Source organism: Balaenoptera physalus (genome assembly GCF_965194825.1).
Source record: "Balaenoptera physalus genome assembly, chromosome: 12".
Classification (NCBI taxonomy): domain Eukaryota; kingdom Metazoa; phylum Chordata; class Mammalia; order Artiodactyla; family Balaenopteridae; genus Balaenoptera; species Balaenoptera physalus.
The window spans coordinates 20,517,605-20,541,413 of NC_138897.1; the positions used below are offsets into that span (position 1 = coordinate 20,517,605).

The following is a 23,809-nucleotide window of genomic DNA, read 5'->3' on the forward strand; positions in this document are numbered from 1 at the left end:
CGTCATCCCTTCTGTTTTCCAAACAGTTCCGATTTTAAGTTCAGGGAAGAAAACACAGTTTTTCATCTCTTTAGCATTGCTATTCTTTTCTGGACTCTCCAGTATCTTACTATTCTATTCAAAGGAACAGTGTTCCAAAGTGAACCTACGAGTTTCATGAAGCTATGGTGAGTGCAGAGCATGAAGAAACACCACTTGTAACTTCTAAGTTATAATGCAAAATCTCCATGGCCTTTTTTTTTTTCTTTCTTTCTTTTCTTCGTTTTTTTTTAAAGTAATAATACTATATAGTTGAAAATCACTTTCAACCACTGATAAATTACGGTCATTAGGAATTGAGCTACGGAGAACAGTATGGAGGTTCCTTAAAAAACTAAAAATAGAATTACCATATGACCCAGCATTCCCCCTACTGGGCATATAACCTGAGAAAACCATAATTCAAAAAGAGTCATGTACCACAATGTTCATTGCAGCACTATTTACAATAGCCAGGACATGGAAGCAACCTAAGTGTCCATCGACAGATGAATGGATAAAGAAGATGTGGCACATATACACAATGGAATATGACTCAGCCATAAAAATAAACGAAATTGAGTTATTTGTAGTGAGGTGGATGGACCTAGAGCCTGTCATACAGAGTGAAGTAAGCCAGAAAGAGAAAAAACAAATACCATATGCTAACGCACATATATATGGAATCTAAGAGAAAAAAAAGGTTCTGATGAACCTAAGGGCAGGACAGGAATAAAGACACAGACGTAGAGAATGCACTTGAGGACACAGGGAGGGGAAAGGGGAAGCTGGGACGAAGTGAGAGAGTAGCATTGACATATATACACTACCAAACGTAAAATAGATAGCTAGTGGGAAGCAGCGGCATAGCACAGGGAGATCAGCTCCGTGCTTTGTGACCACCTAGAGGGCTGGGATAGGGAGGCCGGGAGGGAGACGCAAAAGGGAGGGGATATGGGGATATGGGGATATATGTATGCATATAGCTGATTCACTTTGTTATAAGGCAGAAACTAACATAACACTGTAAAGCAATTATACTCCAATAAAGATGTTAAAAAAAAATAAAGTAATAATACTATACAGTTGAAAATCACTTTCAACCGTTGATAAATTACGGTCATTAGGAATCGAGTTACATAGTAAAAGTAACTATTTTCCTTTTCCTAAATTGGTTGGACAATAAAAAGCAGCCTGATTACTCTTCATAGGAAAGGATGAGAATATGAACAGAGAAACTTTGTATACTACCTCGCACTATTTAGAAGCAACAAGGAGCATTCAGTCGTGTCTACCTAACCTTGTAGTTCCTCTAGTCAAATTCATTCATTCCATTCAGTTATTCCAAGCTGCTGTTAAAAAGTTCTAAAGATTTTTTTTGACATTTAAGAACTTTTTATGTACAATTCATACCATTTCAAATGAATCAAATGTGGCTGCATTATAAACTGCATATAAAGTGGTTAAGGTAGTTTCAATTTTAAAGGAGGTTTTCAGTTAAATGTCTGGGTTTTGCCTGAATGATGCCAAATAATCAGTCTGATTGAGCAATTCACTCTTCAATCTATTGATTTGGTAATAAATAAAGTAGAAATACCAAAAAGCCTAAAAGCACTTGAGTATTAATGGATGAAGTTACCCTAAAGAATAAAATGGTGTGAAAACTAGAAATCAGCTTTCCAAGGAGGGAAAAAGACTGAAATTAGAGCAACCAAGTGAAAATTAAGAACATATCTATCTATTCCCCGTCCTGGGGAATTCCTTGGTGGTCCAGTGGTTAGGAATCAGTGCTTTCACTGCCGTGACCCTGGGTTCAATTCCTGGGCAGGGGAGTAATAAGATTCCACAAGCCGAGCGGTGCAGCCAAAAACAAAAAACAAAAAAACCCCATAAAATAACATACCAACAATATTCCAATTGACATGTCTTCATTAGATTATTTATTTTTAACATTTTTTCTTTTTTAAATACATAGTAGACTGGAAACCTAAGTCAGGCTTCCAGCATATTATTATCAGGAAACCCAGAAAGTTCTAACACCGTAACATATTTTCTTTAGATGATGATATATCATATTTCAAGGATACATAGAGGGAATCCAATAATGCTCCAAATTCATAAAACCATAAAAACAGGTTTTATTTAAAATTAAATGAGAAGATAATATGCAAAGATACACAAAATCTTTATTAAATGACCACATAGTAATCTGATATAACACTTCCTAATGCAAGAAAAGGGATTATGAACTAGTTCATAGTATATTAAAAAATTTCCAAAGTAAAACAAAATTTGCAAATAAAATATGTCTACACACATTGCCATTTCCTTTTATGACCAATTCCCCTCTATTTGGACATCCACCTTTCATATACCTATTGTCCTGTGCTGTTCCCTGCGTCACGTTCCTCCTCCTGGATGGTGACGCATTCCCTACAAGGTCTCTTCAAAACTATACCACCACCACAAAAGTCCTTTTGCTACCAAGCTCTGATCTCAGCTGGCTCTCCTGGAAAATGGCAATAAGGTAAATACACAGTAAGGTGGTTTCAAGGGATGACAGGCCTTTTATGACCTGATTATGTACGTTATGTAGATGGTTACTTCCCCACACCAAAAGTGAGTCATTCCTAATTCTCATTGTCTTCTATATAGTCAACAGAGCTAGTTACCTAGAAGAGAGAGAAACAGAGAAAGAGAGAGAGATAGAGAGAGGGAGGGAGAGAGAGAGAGAGAGAGAGAGAAATACATACAGATTTATTTTTAGGTTAAGAACAAACATCCTAAGATATCTAAAAATTCCATTATGAGTCAGGGAAATATAACTGAAAGAGGGTGGTGGTTCAAGGCATTAGAAAGTGTCTGTACTGACGGGGTTTTGTATAGGGTAGCCCAGAACTGATGGTGATACCCAAGCAAAATGCAGGGGTACCAAATACCTATTAAAATAAATTGTAAACAAAAATCAAGCACAGATTAGATCTGAACAAATTCTTTTCTACTTAAGACAATGACCCCCAACTTAGAGACCACCAGCCTCTACCAGTTTTCAAGTGATGACAAGTAGTCCTCAAATTCATATACACACCCAGCCAACAGACTAAATAAAACACATGCTTCTCAACCATAGGGATGACTATTCCTCAAATGTAAATAGTTCATGATGTGATTAATAAAATCCAAATACATTCAAAGAAAGTATTGAATTCATAATTAGCTTGTCATTATTTTCTCAGCTAATATACAATAAATATTCAACTACTCGTATGAGTGAGTCCTTGAAATTTTGGGCTTTATAAAAAGTATCTTCATGTCAACAAAAGGGTTGAGAATGGCTAACCTAAGGTTCTATACTAAACTCTCCAGAAAAGGTTAGATGTACCCGGGTTCCAGTGCCTCCGTATGTACAACATACGTAAGCTGATCTCCCTACTTCCTTCCACAGTGATGAATAACCAAACTACAAGCATGGCACTAAGTTTCAGTGATGTGCAAAAAAAATGGATTTTCCTTTGGAGTAATAAATTTGAAGTAACAAAAGGAAAGTAAACAAATATATACACGTGACTAAAATCCATACAAAAATATATTAATTTAATTTATCAGATCCCCTCCATAGATAATCTGCACAGAGTACACTGAAATGTTCCCTTAGCATGAATTGACTATGATCTTCTCAGCTAAATGAGCCCACAGGGCTGCTTCACACCTGCTTTCCCAATATCACTCTGTAAAGAGCTCCAAGCTCATTAGCCAAGTGGACCTTCTTTAAAAACAGCAAGAATAACATGAAGAGCAAAGAATGGATATGAACTCATCAGCAAATCTAAGGCAGGTTGATTGCCTGGTCCTCCTTGAATTTGGAGATCTTCCTAAACTCACTTTGCTTGAAGAAAAGCTGGGCCAGGATGTGGTCTACTGTGGCCTGGAGATAATCGTCCATGTCAAGGGTTTGCAACTGATAGTAGAAACAAAAAGAAGATGTATCAGCACCAAATTACTCAGGTTCCTACAAAGATCTTACAGCCATCAAGGCATTTTCAAGACTGTAGGTACATAGCTGTGTAACATTAGGAGCTATGAAATCCTGCGAATGGTCCCCTTGTACACTTGTCTTCTCTTGCCATGGGGAGCTCACCATTTCGACTCTGGGAATAAGGAAAGTCTGACTGATAGCTAGAGATGCTGAGGCATCTGAAGCTTTCTTTAGAAGGGACCTCCATCCCACTGGGAGGTAGTTCTCTTTAAAGAGGGAGCAAGACCTTTAGTCTACTTGTAAGCAGGGACCAGTGGCCAAAGGGCCTCTCAGAGCTCCATGCCCAGAGGCACATGATGGAGGCTAACGTGGCTGCCAGGTAAGTAGTCCTCCTCCTGCACAGCCAGAGGCAGTCGTTAATCTCTGCCTATCTGGCCTGGCTGTCCAGTTGGCTGGCTCTGACTCTGTCTGTCTGTCCTTGTGCCCTCTCTCTATCACGATCTTACTGTCCTTTCTGCACTCCTCCCCCTTGACACTACCGCTCTTTCTCAGCCAGCCTCTCAATTTCTGCATGTATGTGGGTCTCTCTGGGTCTCTCACTGTGTTTCTGTCTCTCTCTGTGTCTGTGTGTGTGTCTCTGAGCTTATCTGTCTCTGAATCTCTCTCCTAACTCTTTGTGTGCGTGTCTCTAGGTATGTCTGCCTTTCCCTGCCCCTCTGTGTATAGGTCTGTCTGTGTCTGGGTATGTACGTATCTGTGTGTCTCTCCTTCTGTGTCTCTGTCTCTTTATGGGTCTCTGTCCCTCTCGGTGTCTATGTCTGTATGTCTCCTTCTATTTGTGTATCTGTGTTGTTCCTCTCTTCTTCTCTGTGTCTGTGTCATTCTCTTTGTAGATCTCTGTCTCTCTGTATGTCTCTATCGCTGTGTATCTCTGGGCATGTATGTCTCTCTCTGTGTCCCTATGTCTCATTCTGTGTTTCTCTCTAGGCATGTGTTTCTGTCTCTCAGCCTCTCTTTATTCTTCCTCCTTCCTCTTTCCCTTCATACCCCTATGCAAAATACATCCCCGTGAGAAACACCCCTAATACCCCTTCTAGTGGGTTAGTCGGGGTTATGCTCCCTCAAGATGCATATCAGACATTCCTGGCGGTGGGGGTAGATGTAAAAAAAATTCCTCCTACCCAAAATTCTGATTCATTTTTTCCTTCCCTGTTGTGGATCACTCCCTTAAATTGCTTCTTTTCATTAAAAAAAAAAAAAAAAACCCTCTACTTCTTTTCTCTTTTCAAAAGATTTATATTCTTTAATTCTTGACTTGTATTTAATAATTTTCAATTGTTATTTTTATCCTTCTTTCATATTTTTAAGTTTTAATTTGTTGGTATTAGCCTTTCACATCAATCTTTAATTAATTTTTAAAATTCCCTTTTCTTGATCTTAATTTTTTTAACTCTAACTTGCTGTTTTAATGAGTTTTTCCCTTCTTTTCCTATTTATATTTGATTTGACTTCATTTTGCTTCATGATTTGTTCTTATAACAGCTGTAGAGAATGATGACCAAGGGGGTGGCAGTAGCGGTGAGCCCCACACCAAAAGCAGGGGACACTGGAATCCTCTTCCCCCCGAGAGTCTGCAGCTAGCTTTCCATTGCACCTCCTCTCACAGAGCTCTTCACAAACCTCATCCCAGGTGCCCCCAGGAAGGTTCAGAGACCCAGAGAAGCAGATGCTGGAATTTTCCAGTGTCCCTCAAAGAAGGGAAGTGCCATCACGGGAAATAAGCACCACTGAGCAGGAAGGCGTAGGTTCTGTAGACGATGCTGCTGAATTCATGCTGTGCTCGCCCCTGGAGATCTTGTTGGGTCTCCAGGTAGGAAGAACCACGGCCAAGAGAAATGTCTGTCTGTTCCTGGATTTGCCCCAGGAATACCCAGACTCTTATAATTCTCACCCAGTCTCAGCAGGGAACCTAGTCCTAAGGACTGTTCAAAAATCTAAATTCCACTATTTATTCTTGTTTTTCAAACACATTATTCTATCTAATTAAGGAACACTGGGGTGAATTTTTAAAAGCAAACAACTATTTAATACAATAAACAAGTCCTCTTAATGTATGTTTTATACTACACATCATGATGTATCAGATTTGCGTAAAACGAAGAACGATGGGAAGGAATGCTACTCCTTCTCGGTAGCACTGCTCTATCATACTCAATGTTACTTCACGTCTCCTAAAGTTTCTTTTCATATACAAGAGGCTCTTCTTTTCCTCTCTCTGCCAAGTAAATTCCAGAAGAATAAACTAGCCATGCTCACTTCAGCTCCTCCCTCTCTGTCTGGGAACTGGCAAAGCTTCAAAAGTCATGCTCTGCTTCTCTACGCTGTAAGGTAGTACAAGGGCCCACCTCAACGTCGGAAGGCCAGCCCAATTCTGGAGATAGATATTAGGAAACCCACTTGCCCACAGATATTAATCATATTCTCTAATACCTGCTTGATTAGTAATAGAAATGATTTCCTGGATCTCTATATACTGCTCTTTGGTCTTTTTTCTCTGCTGGTTGAGAATTGGGGGAATTAAGAGGGAATGTGATGTATTGGATCCCTTTATAACTGAATGAAAAGATTATTTGATTCTTCTCTTCACACATTCGTTCAGCCAGTTCATTCATTCAATCATTTATTCAACACACATATACTGAGGGCCCCCTATGATGCAGATACATTGCTTAGCAGAGTATTCTGCACATCACTGGCACTCAGCAGTCTCTCTTAAACTGGCTTATTCTCACCTGGTCTCCAGTGCTGAAGGCAAGAACGAGAAGCAATTCCTTATCGCATGTACTCTTAATGTAATGCTGGGTTCCAGTGGGGAAAAATATCACATCTCCAATGTGAACGTTAAACTCTATGGTACACTGAGCATTGATAATGCCCACCTAAGGAGGGGAAAAAACTATGCTGAAGTTAAGCAAATAAAATCAAATATTCATTAAGGATAAGTATTCATAGTGAAGAACAGATGGATAAAAGCATATGGTTATAAAGGGACTTCTCAGAGAGGGTAAATAGCAGAAAAGAGGCAATCCTTCACATTAACTCTCCTGTTTCTGAGACAAAGTCCCACAAAAATTAAAAGATGCTCTATTTAAAGTAAATGTCCCTCAAAATGCATTAGTGAATTCAATAGTGTAGAACATCATGCAAAAAGAGCATTAATCACCATGTTCTAATTAAGGGTTATCAATTACATTCCCTAATCAGGCAGAGGATTTAAATTGCAGTGTTTTACCACCTCTATGCCCTCCTTTCTACTTGCTTGGGAAAATTCAGCCTTCTGGGAGAGCAGCATCCTAATGGTCTTTTAAAAAAGAGTTAGAGACTAAATGTGCATAAAAACACACACATATGAGCACAAAGCACACCAAAAATAAAATCTGATCCTTGAAATTAAATTTGTGGAAGATTACAATGCCCTTTTCCAATTTATTAAAGCTTTCAGTTCTAAAAACAAAAAACTTTTGCTATGGGTGACATAAAAGGTGAATTTCAGTCTGGTCTGATTCTTTCTGTCAAGACTGATTCAGGTACAAGCTAGAGAAGCCCATTTTACCTGTAGATCTCCCCAGGAGCCCTGTAGTAACATGCTACTTCGTGTGGTTTTTCTGAAGAATCAAAGGGGGTGATATTAATAACTTCACCAAGATGACAAGTATGCGTCAGAAGGATCCTGGATAAATGGGGATATATGGCCACCCTGCTGGCGCTCCACACCTCCCCCCCGCCCACTCATCTTACACTGAGAGGCAAACAGCCAATTTCACGGTCCCCAAGGTGGAGCACATTAAATGCTTGCATTACCTGAGAATGCAAAACTCTGAACATGTAAGCAGGTATTCCAGCCCCTCACCATTAGTGATAAACCTCTTTATCAGTTCTGAAATGTTCTTAGCCCCTTCTCATGCTAAGAGCAAACTTGGAAGTTACCTAGCAGGACCTGCATGGTATCCTCTGTGGAAATGGCCCAGAAAGCCATTGGCACAGAGTCCTATTATGTTACCAACAAGTGAACCAAAACAAAGAAATACCTCCTGTTTGCTTCTTTCTGCACTGAAAAGGAAAGTTCAAAAAAAACCTGTTCACAGAGAAATTACCTTTGCACATCCACTTATTACATATCCCATTTCGTTTGCATTAAAATGAAAATGTGGCTGTCTTAATCCATCGTTATAAATCCTGAGTGTACTAAAAGTGAGGGCATTTTGGTGCTTGAGAAAGAAAAAGAAACATGAAATCCAGTTATTTAGCCAACATTCAACTCAGCAACTTAACAATTCATATAATTATAATAATAACTAATATTTATGAAGCCCTCACTGAGAACATGCAATTTTTAATGTCCTTTACATTATGTCACTTGTCCCTTATAATAATCTTATAAGGTTGCCACCAACCTTATGAGATGAAATTAAAATCTAGGTTGGTTGAGTATACTAGGGTCACACAGTGGCAGAACTGGGATCTGAATCTGGGAATTTGATGCCACAGCTGTGCTCTTAGTCATTAAGCAATACAGCCAGTTGAGCATTTAAAACAAATGAAAATGAAAAGAGAAATGAAAAGAGAAATCTCACGAGCATCCAGTCTCTTTGTTAATGTAACCACCCACGCCGAGAAGTTAAGCTCCCAAATTCACAGTGAGGCCTCAATCAATAGTTTGCATTGATCAAATCAACCAGTGTTTGACTAGCTCCTTCCTTTTCCTTTGTCCAGAAAAATGATGAATCCAATCTAAATCTCATATTTCATCCATTTTAATAATAATTAAATAATAATAATTAAATAAATAATGTTTTAATAGTTTCAAGACATTTTTCTCAATTACCTGATTCAGGAATTCACTAAAAATTTTTTCATCGTTGCTTAGTTCACTTCTATTTTTCCAATATTGTGCCAATTGTATTACTCCTCCTGGAAATTGATATTCTTTTGAACCTGAATCAGAGGAAGTTTAAAAAACAAAATAAGATAAACTACTTCAAAATGGTACTACAAAAGGAGAGTCAAATGCAGTTCCAGTAAGGTACATAGCCCTTCTACAGTCACAGAAAGTTTATGTGGTAGGAATTGCCAATACCATATCCTATGTTCCCCCAAGATATTGATCTGATACTGTCAGATACTATCCTAACTTCCCAAACTCTCCTGAAATTTCTAACATAGAGTGACGTCTTTAAGACAGACATTCAAGTCAGGCTGGACCTGGCTGGAAAACGTGAGTCATTCTAAATACCAATCCCTACCTCTCCCCTCAATCGGTCAACGAAGCCTTGTCAGTCCTGCGTCTCTAAATTCTCTGCTTCTCAACAACTCTTTCCCTCTCACACAGTGCAGGCCACCATCACCCCCTACCTGAGGGACTGCAGGAGCCCCCTGACTCATCGCCCTGCCTCTCACCTGGCCACTTGCAATTATTCTCCACAATCCAGCTGGACTGGTCATCACTTCAAAAAACAAAACTAACACCAACTCAAAAAGATATATGCACCCCATGTTCATCGCAGCATTATTTACAATAGCCAAGATACAGAAACAACCTAAGTGTTCAAGCTCACAGATACAAGAGAAGAGAGTGGTAGCTGCCAGCGGCTGGGGGTGGGGGTGGGCGAAATGGTTGAAGGAAGTCAAGAGATACAAACTTCCAGTTACAAAATAAACAAATCATGGGGATGTAAAGTGGAGCAAGGCAGCTATAGTTAGTAATACTGTATTGCATACTTTAAAGTTGCTAAGATCTTGTAAGTTCCCAGTGACAAGGAAAATATCTGTAACTATGTATAGTGATGGATGTTAACTAGACTTATTGTGGTGATCGTTTCACAATATATACAAATATTGAATCATTGTGTTGTATACCTGAAACTAACATAGTGTTGTATGTCAATTATACCTCAATAAAATAAATAAATAAAATGATAAAAATAAATAAATTAAAAACCTCATTGTGTCACTCTCCTATTTAAAGCCCCTTAATTGCTACATGATTGGCCTCTCCTCTCTCATAAGCCTCTTCTCCTACAGCATCCCCCAGCCCCAGCACACCCCCCTCACACTCTGAATCTTTTTTGCACATTCTCTTTTGTTTCCAGCCCTTTTCTCACATTTCCTACTCTGTTGAGAAATGTGTCTTTTCAAACTTCTCTTGACTGTGACCCACTGTAAAAAACACATTACATCTCAATCCAATACACCTATATAATCATATATATAAATACTTAACTAAAAAGGCTTCACAAAATAACATACTATACCTTTCAGGTCATAAAATTATCTCCACACAAGGCTATCTGGAGACTGTGAGCAATCAGCATTGACAACCAGTTCTGCCAAGTTGGGAGGAAGACTGACCCCCTCATCCTCTTTTTGCTTATGGAATGTTCTAATGAAACTAATTCCACCTTCAGGCTGAAACACATAAGAGACCATATAAGATACTTGTGAAACGTTCTACACATTTTAGCAATAGAACGGGCGGTAGCTGAGGATAGGGCAGCACTGGCACCAGTGTGGTTTTCAGTGGCCCAGTCAAAAGAGCTGACCTCGATTAGCCTAAGGCTTGTGATCTTTATGAAAATCTTCCAAGTATTCAATGTATGGGCATTGGTATTTTATGGTCAATATAAACTCCTGCAAAAATATACACTGGTTCCCATGCTTACCAACACTCTCACTAATGACTCATTTCCTCTACTTCTCCCTATAACATTAGAGCAGGATCTGCTGCAAGATAAATCTCAAAATCTTACTACTTAGATTCCTAAATTTCCCACAAAACCCCTTCCGGGTACCACTCACGGGCCATCACCCATTTGCACAGGCAGCACCCACATCTGACCCTCTATACCCAGCGTTATCAGCAATCCCTCCAGCGACGGTGTAACTACTGAAAGACAGCAAAAGTAGCCATTCCTCAGGAAAACTGGGGGAACCTCTGCATTAGACTAGGAAAACACAATTACATTACCTGTAGCAAAGTTATCCCTGGATGAGCATATGGCTTTTCAGAGATGAAAATTATAGTAATTTTTAATAACCATATCATAACCTTTCTACCAATTCACTACACAGTAGCTTCCTATAGCAGTCCTTCGTAAGGGAAAATAAAGAGCAATTCACCTTCAGTGCTCTTGAGCCCATTACCCAAATGTCACTCTGTTGACTGCTGCCTTAGAAACCCGAATATTCATGCCCTCTTTGTACCTATGTAATGCATACCCTCATGGGAGTTGTTCTCAGCAGTGGTACAGACCTCAGGTGACCTGGAAGCAATGTCCTCAGGTATAGAAAAAATTACATCATCAGCTTCCAGGGTCTGAAGTTCATGATGTGTAGGAAAGAAGAGCAAGAAAAAGCAGTCTTTGCTCCCCACATGCTCTATCCAGTGTACTGTGTTTTTAGGGAAGAAGATCACTTGGCCAGCTGTTAACACTGTGCGTGGTAACGACAGCACCATCATCAGCCACCCCAATCCGTGCTGTCCCCTGAAACATAAACGGAAGAGCTCATCCAACACTACTTTAGAGCAAGGTTCCTCAACCTTTTTTCATTACCTCCCTTCTAAGGTACCACGTTAGACTTTTTTTTCTAATCACCACCCTATGAAATGTTAACACTACAGAGGTACTGTAGATCTGTACACTGTATACACATACTGCTCATGTACTACATGTACATCTATGCTTTATACATAAAAAGAGTAATATCTTTACCCTGCTAACAACCAGTTTTTGCCCCCTTTTGGGCAATACCACCCCCACTGAACATTTAGAGCTCTAAGTTCACGCTAGTTTGATAGTCTGAAAAGACTGCAGGCACATGTGTACACACATGCATGTGTGTGCTTGCGTGTGTTTGTGTGTGTATGCATACAGAGGCGTATATATTTTCCAGATAAGAAAAAGTCTGCATACAATTTTGATAATAATAATAGTAATAGTAATAACATAGTGCTTTTACTGTGTCCAGGTATTCTTCTCAGAAGGGTTTAATCTCATAGAGATAAAGCTCTAATCTCTCTTCTTGTTGTAAATTTTAAAATCAAGTGAATTGTCCAAGTATAAAAAAGGAGTTTTATTAACAACAACAGAAATATGTCACACACAAAAAACTGGCTGATCTATTAATAAGATCATCAGGGTAAGACCAAACTCTGAAAGTTCTATGAGAGCTTAGTCACTACAGCTTCCCCAGTGTCTGGAATACAGAAGCCATAAATACATTTCAGAATTAATGACTTATTTGAAATTCGAGTAAGTACACTAATTTCACTTCCAAAGAATTCTGAAAGGTCTAAACCACAAAAGGGCATCCAACTGGCTGATCTCAGAGACTCCAGGCTGAACATCAGCAAACTAGTTTGTTATTACAGTCACTGCTTTATTCCTTAAAGGGAAGCTGTAGTTTCTTTGATCATTAGATCACAGCTACCAGTTTTAGCCTTTGGCTCAAAGGATGGAACAATGGGGATCTCCCTGGTGGCACAGTGGATAAGAATCCGCCTGCCAACGCAGGGGACACAGGTTCGATCCCTGGTCCAGGAAGATCCCACATGCCGCGGAGCAACTAAGCCCGTGCACCACAACTACTGAGCCTGCGCTCTAGAGCCCAAGAGCCACAACTACTGAAGCCCGTGCACCTAGAGCCCGTGCTCTGCAACAAGAGAAGCCACCGTTATGAGAAGCCCGTGCACCGCAACGAGGAGTAGCCTCAGCTCGCCGCAACCAGAGAAAGCCCGCGCACAGCAACGAAGATCCAACACAGCCAAAAATAAATAAATTAAATAAATAAATAAATTTATATATAAAAAAAAGGATGGAACAGTGATCTTAGCTTAACAATGTATGAAAAATGATTTCATACTGAAGAAAGAAGTTCAAAGTGATGCCAAGAATAATTAAAACAAACAGGTTAATGCTTCAAGGCACTGATAACTAATCTGAGTACACAGCCAAAGCCTGGATGTTGTCTATCACTTATTTAAGTAGGTTTTGCAACAACCTAAATAATAGCCTGAGGACACACAGCACAAAGGCTTAAGGGCAGAACGTGGGCAGTCTGGTGATACCTGTACAAGAGAGCCGTGTTCGGAGGCCATTGCTTTTTATTCTCAGGGTCCCCAGAGTCCTCTGTGATCTCTGACTGTTCAAGCTGCTGCCAAAGGCCTCTTCTTCAATGCTGAGATAGTCTTTGACGTTGTTCCTGTACCAGGCCCACTGGATTGCACCACCGGGGAACTCAAACACCTGAAAAGCCATAAGCAAATCATCAGCATGGAGGCCATCTCCTGAGGAACGTGAGGCCACCACGGCCTATGGAGTAAGCGGGAAGCACAAGGGAAAAGGCAGTGGTGGTGTGGTGAGTACTGGAGCCCCCAAAAGGAAGAGAAAGAATAGGTCTGCAAGACTCCAGGAGACAACGTGGTACATGCAGTGCTATCAGTCTCTGTTTGACATAAAAAAGAACACCTATCTTGGCAAGAGAACAGGGCTGTCCGCACTTCTCCCCTGCAGCCAAACATAGAACTATCTACTAAAGAAAAATTCTGCCTGGAGCCAATATCCACCCAACTTTCCCCCTTCTCTGTCCCTCACTTCCCTTCCTCCAAACAGCCCGAAGCTGCTTCCTTCCAATGAAGAGAGAACAAAGCTTAGAAAACAAGCAATGGAAACTTTGTTTTGAAATCACCATTTGTAATAGATGATTCTTTCTCCTAATATGTGTGATCCATACCTTGGATTTAGGTAAATGATTAAGAAACTTGAATTTTGGATCAACAGCCTTTTGCACCATGGGAATTGCTGTTTGCAGAGGCTGGGCTCCAGGTTCTGAATGGGGCTGAGAGTTGTTAACATAAACCAAGGAGAGAATCAGGACTCCAGATGCTGTGGTAATGGTGCAGGCCAAGAGACACACCAGGAAAATGCTCGTCAGTGACCACTGCCTCTTCTTTTCCTAGGAGAAATTATGAAGCCATTATTCTCTACTCTTGATGCATGAGAAATATTGCCTCCTTTCTCAGTTTGGTTTATTTTCTCTTTATTTAAAAAAATGCATTTGTGGGATAAACATACTGAGTAAAATACTACATGTGTAAATAAATACACACATATGTACACTCACAGTATGGTCAGGCCCCATAAGATGGCTGTTCTCTTGCTCTCTGTACACCCCCTGCCCCCCTCCCCAGCCCTGCCTCACGCTTACTTATGCGTATGACTGCCTCCCCTCCTAAGTGGAAAGTTTAATCAGTAACCACCTGCGTGATCGCTGCGCCCCCAGCTGCCCCCGCTAACCACTGTTCTAGCCCTGGGACCAGACCAGCTCCAGTACGTTCAGTCATCAACAGGAAAGCACGGCTCTTGCGACGGTTGCTAACCCAAAGAGCTGTGTGCAGATGTGTTCCACGGTCCCCCTGGCAACCAAGGAGCCCTTTTGATGTCATGCCCCCTATAGCCTCTTCCTCCCCTGTGCAGGGAAGGTTGCTGTCGTGTCCTGCCTGCCTGCCCGTACATGGTGGGTGTCACTCCAGGACCTCGGCCTCTGACTTGTAAGAGTCCGTGTCCGGTGAATCACTTACGTCTCTGCCGCTGACTCAGGCTCTCTCTTCAGTCTAGCAGCTGGGCAAGTGCAAGGACTGCAGGCTGCGGGGCACAGCCCCACACTCACACACACCCCGTACACCCAGATGACATCCAAATAAACAAGGATAAAAATAAAAATATAAGGAGCTGGGGCACAGAATAATACTAGAAAATTAAGTACCCAGTTAAGTTTGTATATGAAATGCATTCCAAGTCAGTCAGCCCCTATTTACCGGTTTCTTCACCTGAAAATCAAAGAGGTTATAAGTAGTTTTTTCTAAGAACTTTTTGGTTCCAGAATGTACAAATGCATTTACATGTACAGCTACATGCATGGGAATAAGCAACATAGCAGTAATCAATGGGCCTGACAGGTCTCTGTCTCTCTCTCCCTCTCCCTCCTTCATTAAATAGCTTCATTAAATTCCCTTCCTCCTGTGTATTACCTACATGAGCCTCCAAGTCACCACCCATCTCCAAGTCATAATATTTCCATGTATTTCTATGTTACAATTTCCTGGTTTCATATCACAAATATATGCTATAAACAGCAGTATTCTTTCTGAGTTACAATCCACATTACTGAAAGCTGCCAAGAAAATACACACCCTAACCTTTGGACCAATTTGCCCTCACTCCTCTGACCGCTAAAATGACGTTTATAAGCAATGATGTCCAGGACTCCTTTTCCACTGCCCTCTGAGTTCCTGGTCTTTCTCTCTGAGCAAGCAAATCTTTGATCACTAATAATTCTAACAGACATTCTTACTTTAACAATCTTAAATATTCAAAAGAACACAAATAACAAATGTTGGTGCAATGTTGGTGAGGAGAAAAGGGAATCATCGTACACTGTTGGTGGGAATGTAAACTGGTGCAGCCACTGTGGAAGGATGGAGGTTTCTCAAAAAAATTAGAGATATAACTACCATATGACCTGGCAATTCTGCTCCTAGGTACATAATAATAAAAAAAAAAAACACACTTATTTAAAGAGGTACATGCACCCCAGTGTTCATAGCAGCATTATTTACAATTTCCAAGATATGGAAGTGTCCATCAACACATGAATGGATAAAGAAGAGGTGGTATATATACAATGGAATACTACTCAACCATAAAAAGGAATAAAATTTTGCCATTTGTAGCAACATGGTTGGACTTGGAGGGCATTATTGCTAAGTGAAATAAGTCTGACAAAGACAAATACTGTATGATATCACTTATATGTAGAATCTAAAAAATACAACCAACTAGTCAACATAACAAAAAAGAAGCAGACTCACAGATATAGAGAACAAACTAGTGGTTATCAGTGGAGAGGTGGGGGAGGAGCAATGTAAGGGTTGGGGAGTGGGAGGTACAAACTATTGGGTGTAAGATAGGCTACAAGGATGTACTGTACAGTACAGGGAATATAGCCAATATTTTGTAATAACTAAATGGAGAGTAATCTTTAAAAACTGTATAAAAATTTTAAAAATTATCAATTCTTAAATGGTATATTTTGTATAGCATAATCATTTACCAACATATTCAATTTAACATTGTGTAAGGGTAATATACTGAACAATAAACAAATCATTAATGCCGTGAACAACAATTCACAGAAAGCTGGGCCATTAAATAGCTAAAGGAGTTAAGAGTTTATGAGAGATGGCAAGTCAGGAGATATCCAGAGCAGGAGATGCTACCTTTCTGAAGAAGGTCACTTGAAGAGAGCCGGTCTAAAGAGGGACTGTTTCCTGAGCTCTGCATAAAGGTTATGGGGGGAACTAATCTCAAGATGTAAGTCGCCATTTACATTCTTACCATTCTGGACATGGTATTCATCTTCCCCACAGACACAATATTCTGCTTTGCATCTTCATGCATTTCAAATGCTAAGTTGTCCATTGGCATAGATGGGCAAGCAATTCACTGAAAAAGAAAAACAGGGGAGGGATGTAGCTTTAGCAAATGGAGAGATCCCTGAGAGGAGAAGAATGATAATTCTTAAGGAAGGAAGTGCTTATATAGAGCGGAAAGTTAAGGAAATGAAACAAGGAAGTTGTTTCTTAAACAATAATCTCAGTTGAAAAAAACCCGTAGAAAGCATTGCCAAATTAGAGACCAACAAAACACTTCTTTTGGTCCCCAACTCTTTGCTCACTGATGGCACATACACAGATAATAACAACAATAGCTAACTAACATTTATTTCCTCCCTTCAACAAAGTACCAGGCACAGTACTAAGTGCTTTCCATACATCATGGGATTTAATTCTTACAGCAATCCTGTCAGGTACTATGATGGTTATTCCCATTTTGTAAATTAGGAACCTGAGGCACGAAGAGGTGCGATACCTGCCCGAAATCACACAACTAGTTTTAGTGTAGAAGCAAAGCACCCTTATCAAAAGATTCTTCCATGGCAGTGGTTCTCTGCAGAGTCTGATGGTGGATGCTCAGTCTAGCACAACCTTTTATCACCCAAATCAGTCCTGCCTCTAGATAATGTGACTGATTTTTCTATGTGGTTTACGTATTGGATAATTCTGTTACCTGGAAGTTAAATCTTCATTTAAAATTCATTCTGCATCAGCTTTCCTGGTGGTGAGCTGTGGCCTGAGTGAGCTAAAAACTACTACTGTAATCCACGAAACAGTCACCCATCCTCCTTTCCTTTCTATCTTCCTACCTTTATTCCTTCCATAAACATGGTTGAATGCCTACTCTATTCCAGGCTGTATACCACTCTGCACATTACGAAGCCTTTTATTACCTTATAATCTAGTAGGAGAAATGGAAAAGAAAGCAAATAATTTCCCCCCAAAATGTGCTGCGTTCTGATAGAAGTATGTACAAGATCTTGCGAGGACGGAAAGAATAATTGTGTTTGAGATAGGAAGAAAAGGCAAGGCCCCTCTGCAACCATAATTTTGAGCTAAGTCTTCGAGTCCCAACACTGTTTCACTTGGTAGGCACACTTAGTCAGTTACATTCTATTTCATATCTCTGGCTTGTCTGTAAGTAGTTTAGTAACAGACCATGTGGTAAAAATATAGATTCTATCTGGGTCAGGCAGCTCAAGCTCTGACAAGGCTGAAGGTTAATCTATGCTCAAGTGATGGGGAGTGACTTTGTGGCTTTCCTACCATATCTCATCAAATCTAAGACGCGTCAGGGACTCATATCAATTTAGCCTTTTCTCACAAAGACCTGGAATTTAAATGTATGGCATTGATTTTTGAGGTAATAAAATACAAAATAATTTATCTGTGGAGCCAGCAAGGTGATTTTCTCATCATGCTATCAGAGTACCATAAAACATATTTTTCCTATTAAATTTTCTTTGTGCATTTGTTAGAATGAATTCTACATTTTAACATCTCTAAAAATGGGATGTGCTTTACAATGAGTGGTCTCTAAGACTCAATGGAAATGTAGTTGGTGTGGCCACATCAGTATATACTAGATGAATATCAGTCCTGCCAGTGGCTATAACCAGGACAGAAGTTTGTAGTGTATGATTAAGAGTGAAAATTCTAGAGCCAGACCGCCAAGGTTTGAATCCTAATTCTGCCACTTATTAGCTGTGTGACCTGGGGCAAGGTATTTAACCTCTCTGTGCCTCAAGTTCTTCATCTTTACAATGGGGCTAACAATGTTGCCCTCATAAAGGTGCGAGAGGACTGAACTAGTTAATATAAGTAAAGCACTTAGCATAGTGCCCATACATAGTAAATGCCCAATGAATGTCAGCCTTTTCCTTTTTAATAAGCACAAGTAGACTCACTACTTTAATAACACCCTGATTTTAATATGGTAGAAGGACATCTGAATTCATAAACCACCTATTACCCCTCCTAGTAAGTCAAATTACTACATTCTCACCCATTACCTTGAATCATTTATAGAATTGTCCTTATTTTGCAAATTAGAAAATCGGAGTAAAAGACCTGCTTATATTAAGATAACAGAATTGTAACTAAAACCCAGGTTTTCTTATTGCCATTACAGTGAACTTCCTATCTAGACCATACCTAAGTACTACTGCCAATATATTTCTTATCTTTTAACCCCTTCATCTTCTTCTAACCCACCCTTTCACCATCTAACATCATTTAAACCATGGTCACTTTAGTCTCCAAAATGGGCAGTGCTGGTGGGAAGGCAGGAGTCCTTAATATCTATGTAAGATATTCATCAGATATCCACCAAAAATATATTTTTTAATGAAAGAAACAGAAAATCACCATTAGATTATCATAATAATAATTGCTTCAAGCAAGATCCCTTGGTGGATGCTAAAATTACTGGTTGAAAGGTTAAGCTGAAAACAGAATATATGCATATTGTTTCTGTTAGAAAACCTGAGCCAGCTGGATTCTTCCTTTATGCCATGCTGGCATAGAAGAAAAGGCAGTGCTTCTTTGTTTCAATAAGAACATTTCCCCAGCCGCCCCCATCTCCAAGTTATCTGCCTTCTATGATTCAGGTGGAAAAAGCTGATAAGATAAAGTTGGCAATTATTTGATTACTTCCTTTGAAATGTCTACCAGTAACAAGATTGATCAACACTCTTATTATGCAAATGTTTCTTATCTATTGCCAACTTTCAGATGACCAGACACTGGAGACAGTTACCAGTATCAGAGAAGATATAGACCCTTGTTGCCTCAAAGACAACAATGTAATGATTCACACCAGTAACAAATACACAAGGAAAATTAAACAAGAATAAAAACTATGTTTTATAGTACCCTGGTAACAAGATGAGGAAATCCCCTTACTGGTCCCACAGATAAAACTTAATTTATTTTAAATATTTTGTCACCTCAAAATCAATGCCATACATTTAATTTTCAGACATTTGTGGGAAGAGACTCAATACATGTTCCCACTGATCCCATAGTTCACCATTACCCACTGCAGAATGTTCTCAGGAAGAACTCTAACACTCACAGGTGTTAGGTGGGTATGGGCTCCTAAAATAAGTGTCAGAGAAGGGAAAGAGCTGGGAAGGAGCTCTGAACTTGTGAAGAAAATGAAAATATTCTATTCACGCAGCTCTACATGACAATCTGATCTTGGACAAGTTCCTTAACCTTGTTAAGTCAGTTTTCCTCATGTGTATAAAATTAAGGCTAGATTAAATAACCCTTAGGACTGTCTAGCTCTACCCACTTGAATTAGAGATATAATTATTTGGGGAAATAACACTGCTGGATTCCAACACTCCCATTGTTTTCAAGATTTCATTGACATAATAATTCAAGATATTCAACATTCCAGCTTTTGTTTGTTTGTTCCCCAATATAAGTGCTTCATATGTAATTTTTAGTGCCAATCCAACAGCATTTTAGAACAGAAGGCTATTGAGTGGTGATATGAACAACAAAATCAGCTGAGTCCAACTCCAGAAAACTTCTGTTACAGATCATGTGCATTCATTCAACAAATATTGACTGTAATGGTTTATATCAGTGATATATCTGTTTAGAAGGGCATAGTTAACTTCTCCAAGAAGCAGACAACAGATAAATCACAAGAGATAACAATGATCTTAAGTTAGTTAAGTATGAGCAACACTCTATTGCTCCAAAGCAAAAGATACATAGAAACATTATACCTAGTGACTAATAACAATAGTAATAATGTAATAGTTAACATTTATCGAGGCTTCCTTTATGATCTATTTTATTGTCCCATTAAATGCTCATGACAATCCTCTGATGTAGGTACTATCACTAGCCCCATTTTGCAAATGAGAAAGGCAAAGTGTAGAGAAGTTAACTAAACCAGGGTCATATAGCTAGCATGTGGTAGAGCCTCGAACACAGACAGGTCTGACTCCAGAGTCCCCACTTAGCCGTTGGAAACAAACAAAGAAACACCCAACATTTCTTGTCACACACAACCTTTGTTTTCTGAAATATATGTAACTATGAAGATATCTTGGTCAGCATTTAAGGATGAAAAGATACAATGTAACAGAGGCTGTCAACTTCTTTTTGTCTCCAGACACTGACACTTGCAACACGTTGTACCTCATCACAACCCAGTGATGGAGTTGAGGAAGAAATACCACCCAGCTAATCCTGATATACCCACCTTGAGAATTCCACAGTATACATACTCATATCTTTATTCATAAGCAACACTACATATGGCTCCACCCAAATCTTGCTTGTGGCTCCAAAAGATTTTTAAATAAAATGTATATTCAAAGATTTTTGCCACATTTCTCTCATGCAAGACTCGTGTTAAAAAAATTTCACCACATACTTCAATAGCAGCTTATAATAAAGAAAACTGAATTAATAAAAAAATTTTAAATGATATATGTTTATAAATTACAGGTATATTATTTCTATATAGATACTGCAGTAAACTGGGGAAGAGAACAATGACTAAGATGGGTAATCCAGGGAAAGCAGATACTGAACCCAAATCAGGAAGGACTGAGACATAGTCACATATAACTGGAAGGAAGAAGGTTCAACAATTAATCAAGCTAGCAAAAGAAGTATAACAGGGCTTCCCTGGTGGCGCAATGGTTAAGAATCCGCCTGCCAATGCAGGGGACATGGGTTCGAGCCCTGGTCCGGGAAGATCCCACATGCCACGGAGCAACTAAGCCCGTGTGCCACAATTGCTGAGCCTGCGCTCCAGAGTCCGCAAGCCACAACTCCTGAAGCCTGGGCGCCTAGAGCCCATGCTCTGCAACAAGAGAAGCCACCACAATGAGAAGCCCACACACTGCAACAAAGAGTAGCCCCTGCTTGCCGCATCTAGAGAAAGCCCATGTGCAGCAACGAAGACCCAACGCAGTCAAAAATAAATAATTAATTAATTTTAAAAAATAAAAATAAAAAATAAAATACATTAATCACCTCCAATTGAAGACAAGGCAAAAGCCCTTCAATTGTACAATTAAATAGATTTTTAAATTGGAAATCTTTGTACTTGCATGGAGGTCCAAAAAATGCTGCTGAAACTTGTGTAGCTTTAAAATCAGTCTACTGCAAATTTGTGGAGGAGTAGAGATCTTGCTTCTTGTTTTAACACTTGAAAGCATGACAAGTGTTTGACATTACTTAAGATTCAAGCAACATTAGTTGCCATCAAAATGACTTTATCACATATAAAATTTGCATATAGTTGATGTTTTGCCTTGCAACTTTAGGTTGAATTCATTAAGAAACTTATCTGCCTCAAAAGCTAATTTCCAATGCCATTCAGTGTTCCATAATAGAGGAACACTTTTTCTTCTCATTAACAAAAATTTCAATTTTGGCCCTAAGATTTTAAAAAATCACAATAAAATTTTACCACTGCTGAGTCATCAAACTGATGTGTGGTAGGGCAAGAGAGAAGATTCAGCTTCTATTTCTGATAAAAATTCACAGAATTGATAAAGGTTAAGTCCACAAGAGCAAATGAAGCTCACCATTGACACTACTGGCTCAGTAACACAGGGTAGACTCAAATATTTTCTGCAAAGCACCTGGTAATGAATAATACCACAAATAAGCTACAAACATCTTACATTTTCATAAGACTTGTAAATTTGTACAACTAAGCTTTTTTCTCTGCTTCACACATTTTTATCACTGTAAGTTGTAATACATCTTAGTAGATTCCACTTCATGTTTACTGATTAATTTTTCTCAAATTCTTTGAGCTATTCCCTTTTTTAGTTGTAACATGCAGACTATTCATATAGGGTAATTCTTTTGTCAATTCAAACTCAGCTTTGACCTTTGGAATAAAAAAACAACTTAGTAGTATCAGTAACACCTTTTGGACTCAAGAGCCAAGAAAAACCAAAGAAATCATTTGCCCTGATTTTTAACTATTAATGTTGCTCCCAATATCATCAACTCTTTGGTCAATTATTCTCCCCAAGAGGTTAATAGTCTTAAACAAGTTTATTTTCTCTGGACACATTCCTTCAGTTGTTGCAATTAAGCAGAATTTAATAAACTCACTATCAGTAAACAGTTTTCCTTATTTGGCTAAGCCATTCTAAACTTACTGTGACTCTCATTTTCATTTTTTATATTTTTGAAGAAATTCTGCTGTTATGATTAAAAAATTTTTTTTTCCTAATTGGCTTTTCTCCAAGTTGGAAATATTGTGATGAGTGCTTGGTCTAGTAATGTCGATAGAGATTGTATTCTTTATGTGTCATAGAATATTCATCTTTTAAATTTTCTTCAACCATTTAAAAACATAAAAAACATTCTTAGCTTATGGACTCTACAGAAAACCAGTGGGAGGCTAAATTCCAACTATGAGCCATAGTTTGCCCATCCCTGCTCTAGAACACAGGTGTAATTTCTTCCCACTCTCAGATTCAGAACCTAGGATTATCTAGAAAGGTGTGTGATAAGAATCAGTTAGTCATTGGGCTTCCCTGGTGGCTCAGTGGTTAAGAATCCCCCTGCCAATGCAGGGGACACAGGTTTGAGCCCTGGTCTGGGAAGATCCCGCATGCCGTGAAGCAACAAAGCCCGTGCTCCACAACTACTGAGCCTGCGCTCTAGAGCCCGCGAGCCACAACTACTGAGGCCGTCCACCACAACTACTGAAGCCCACACACCTAGAGCCTGTGCTCCGCAACGAGAAGCCACTGCAATGAGAAGCCCGGGCACTGCAACAAAGAATAGCCCCCTCTCGCCACAACTAGAGAAAGCCCGCGTACAGCAACGAAGACCCAACGCAGTCAAAAATAAATAAAGAATTTTTAAAATTATATAAAAAAAGAATCAGTTAATCATCATTTATTAGCTTCTCTTCCAGGTAGGGTGGATCCTACTTTATTAAAAGGATGACTACTTCTACTAGACTGTTTATAAACTAGTTCCTGTACAACCAATGGTTGCTCACTTTTTATTTTTAACATCTTTATTGGAGTATAATTGCTTTACATTGTTGTGTTAGTTTCTGCTGTATAACAAAGTGAATCAGCTATATGTATACTTATATCCCCATATCCCCTCCCTCTTGCATCTCCCCCCTGCCCTCCCTATCCCACCCCTCTGGTGGTCACAAAGCACCGAGCTGATCTCCCTGTGCTATGCAGCTGCTTCCCACTAGCTATCTATTTTACCTTTGGTAGTGTATATATGTCAGTGCCACCCTCTCACTTCGTCCTAGCTTACCCTTCCCCCTCCCTGTGTCCTCA

General features: G+C 39.4%; 1 protein-coding gene across 1 annotated transcript; it reads right to left on the minus strand.

Moving 5' to 3' along the window:
* Positions 1-1,083: 1,083 nt before the first annotated feature.
* Positions 1,084-20,638, minus strand: LOC309640323 (uncharacterized protein). The gene is given in 11 exon segments (XM_082418781.1): positions 1,084-3,976; positions 6,787-6,933; positions 8,149-8,262; positions 8,880-8,989; positions 10,306-10,321; positions 10,325-10,459; positions 11,304-11,477; positions 11,479-11,535; positions 13,093-13,296; positions 13,784-14,005; positions 16,447-20,638. Coding segments are annotated over 11 exon segments (1,401 nt in total). The 5' UTR covers positions 16,537-20,638; the 3' UTR covers positions 1,084-3,844.
* Between the last annotated feature and the right edge of the window lie 3,171 nt (positions 20,639-23,809).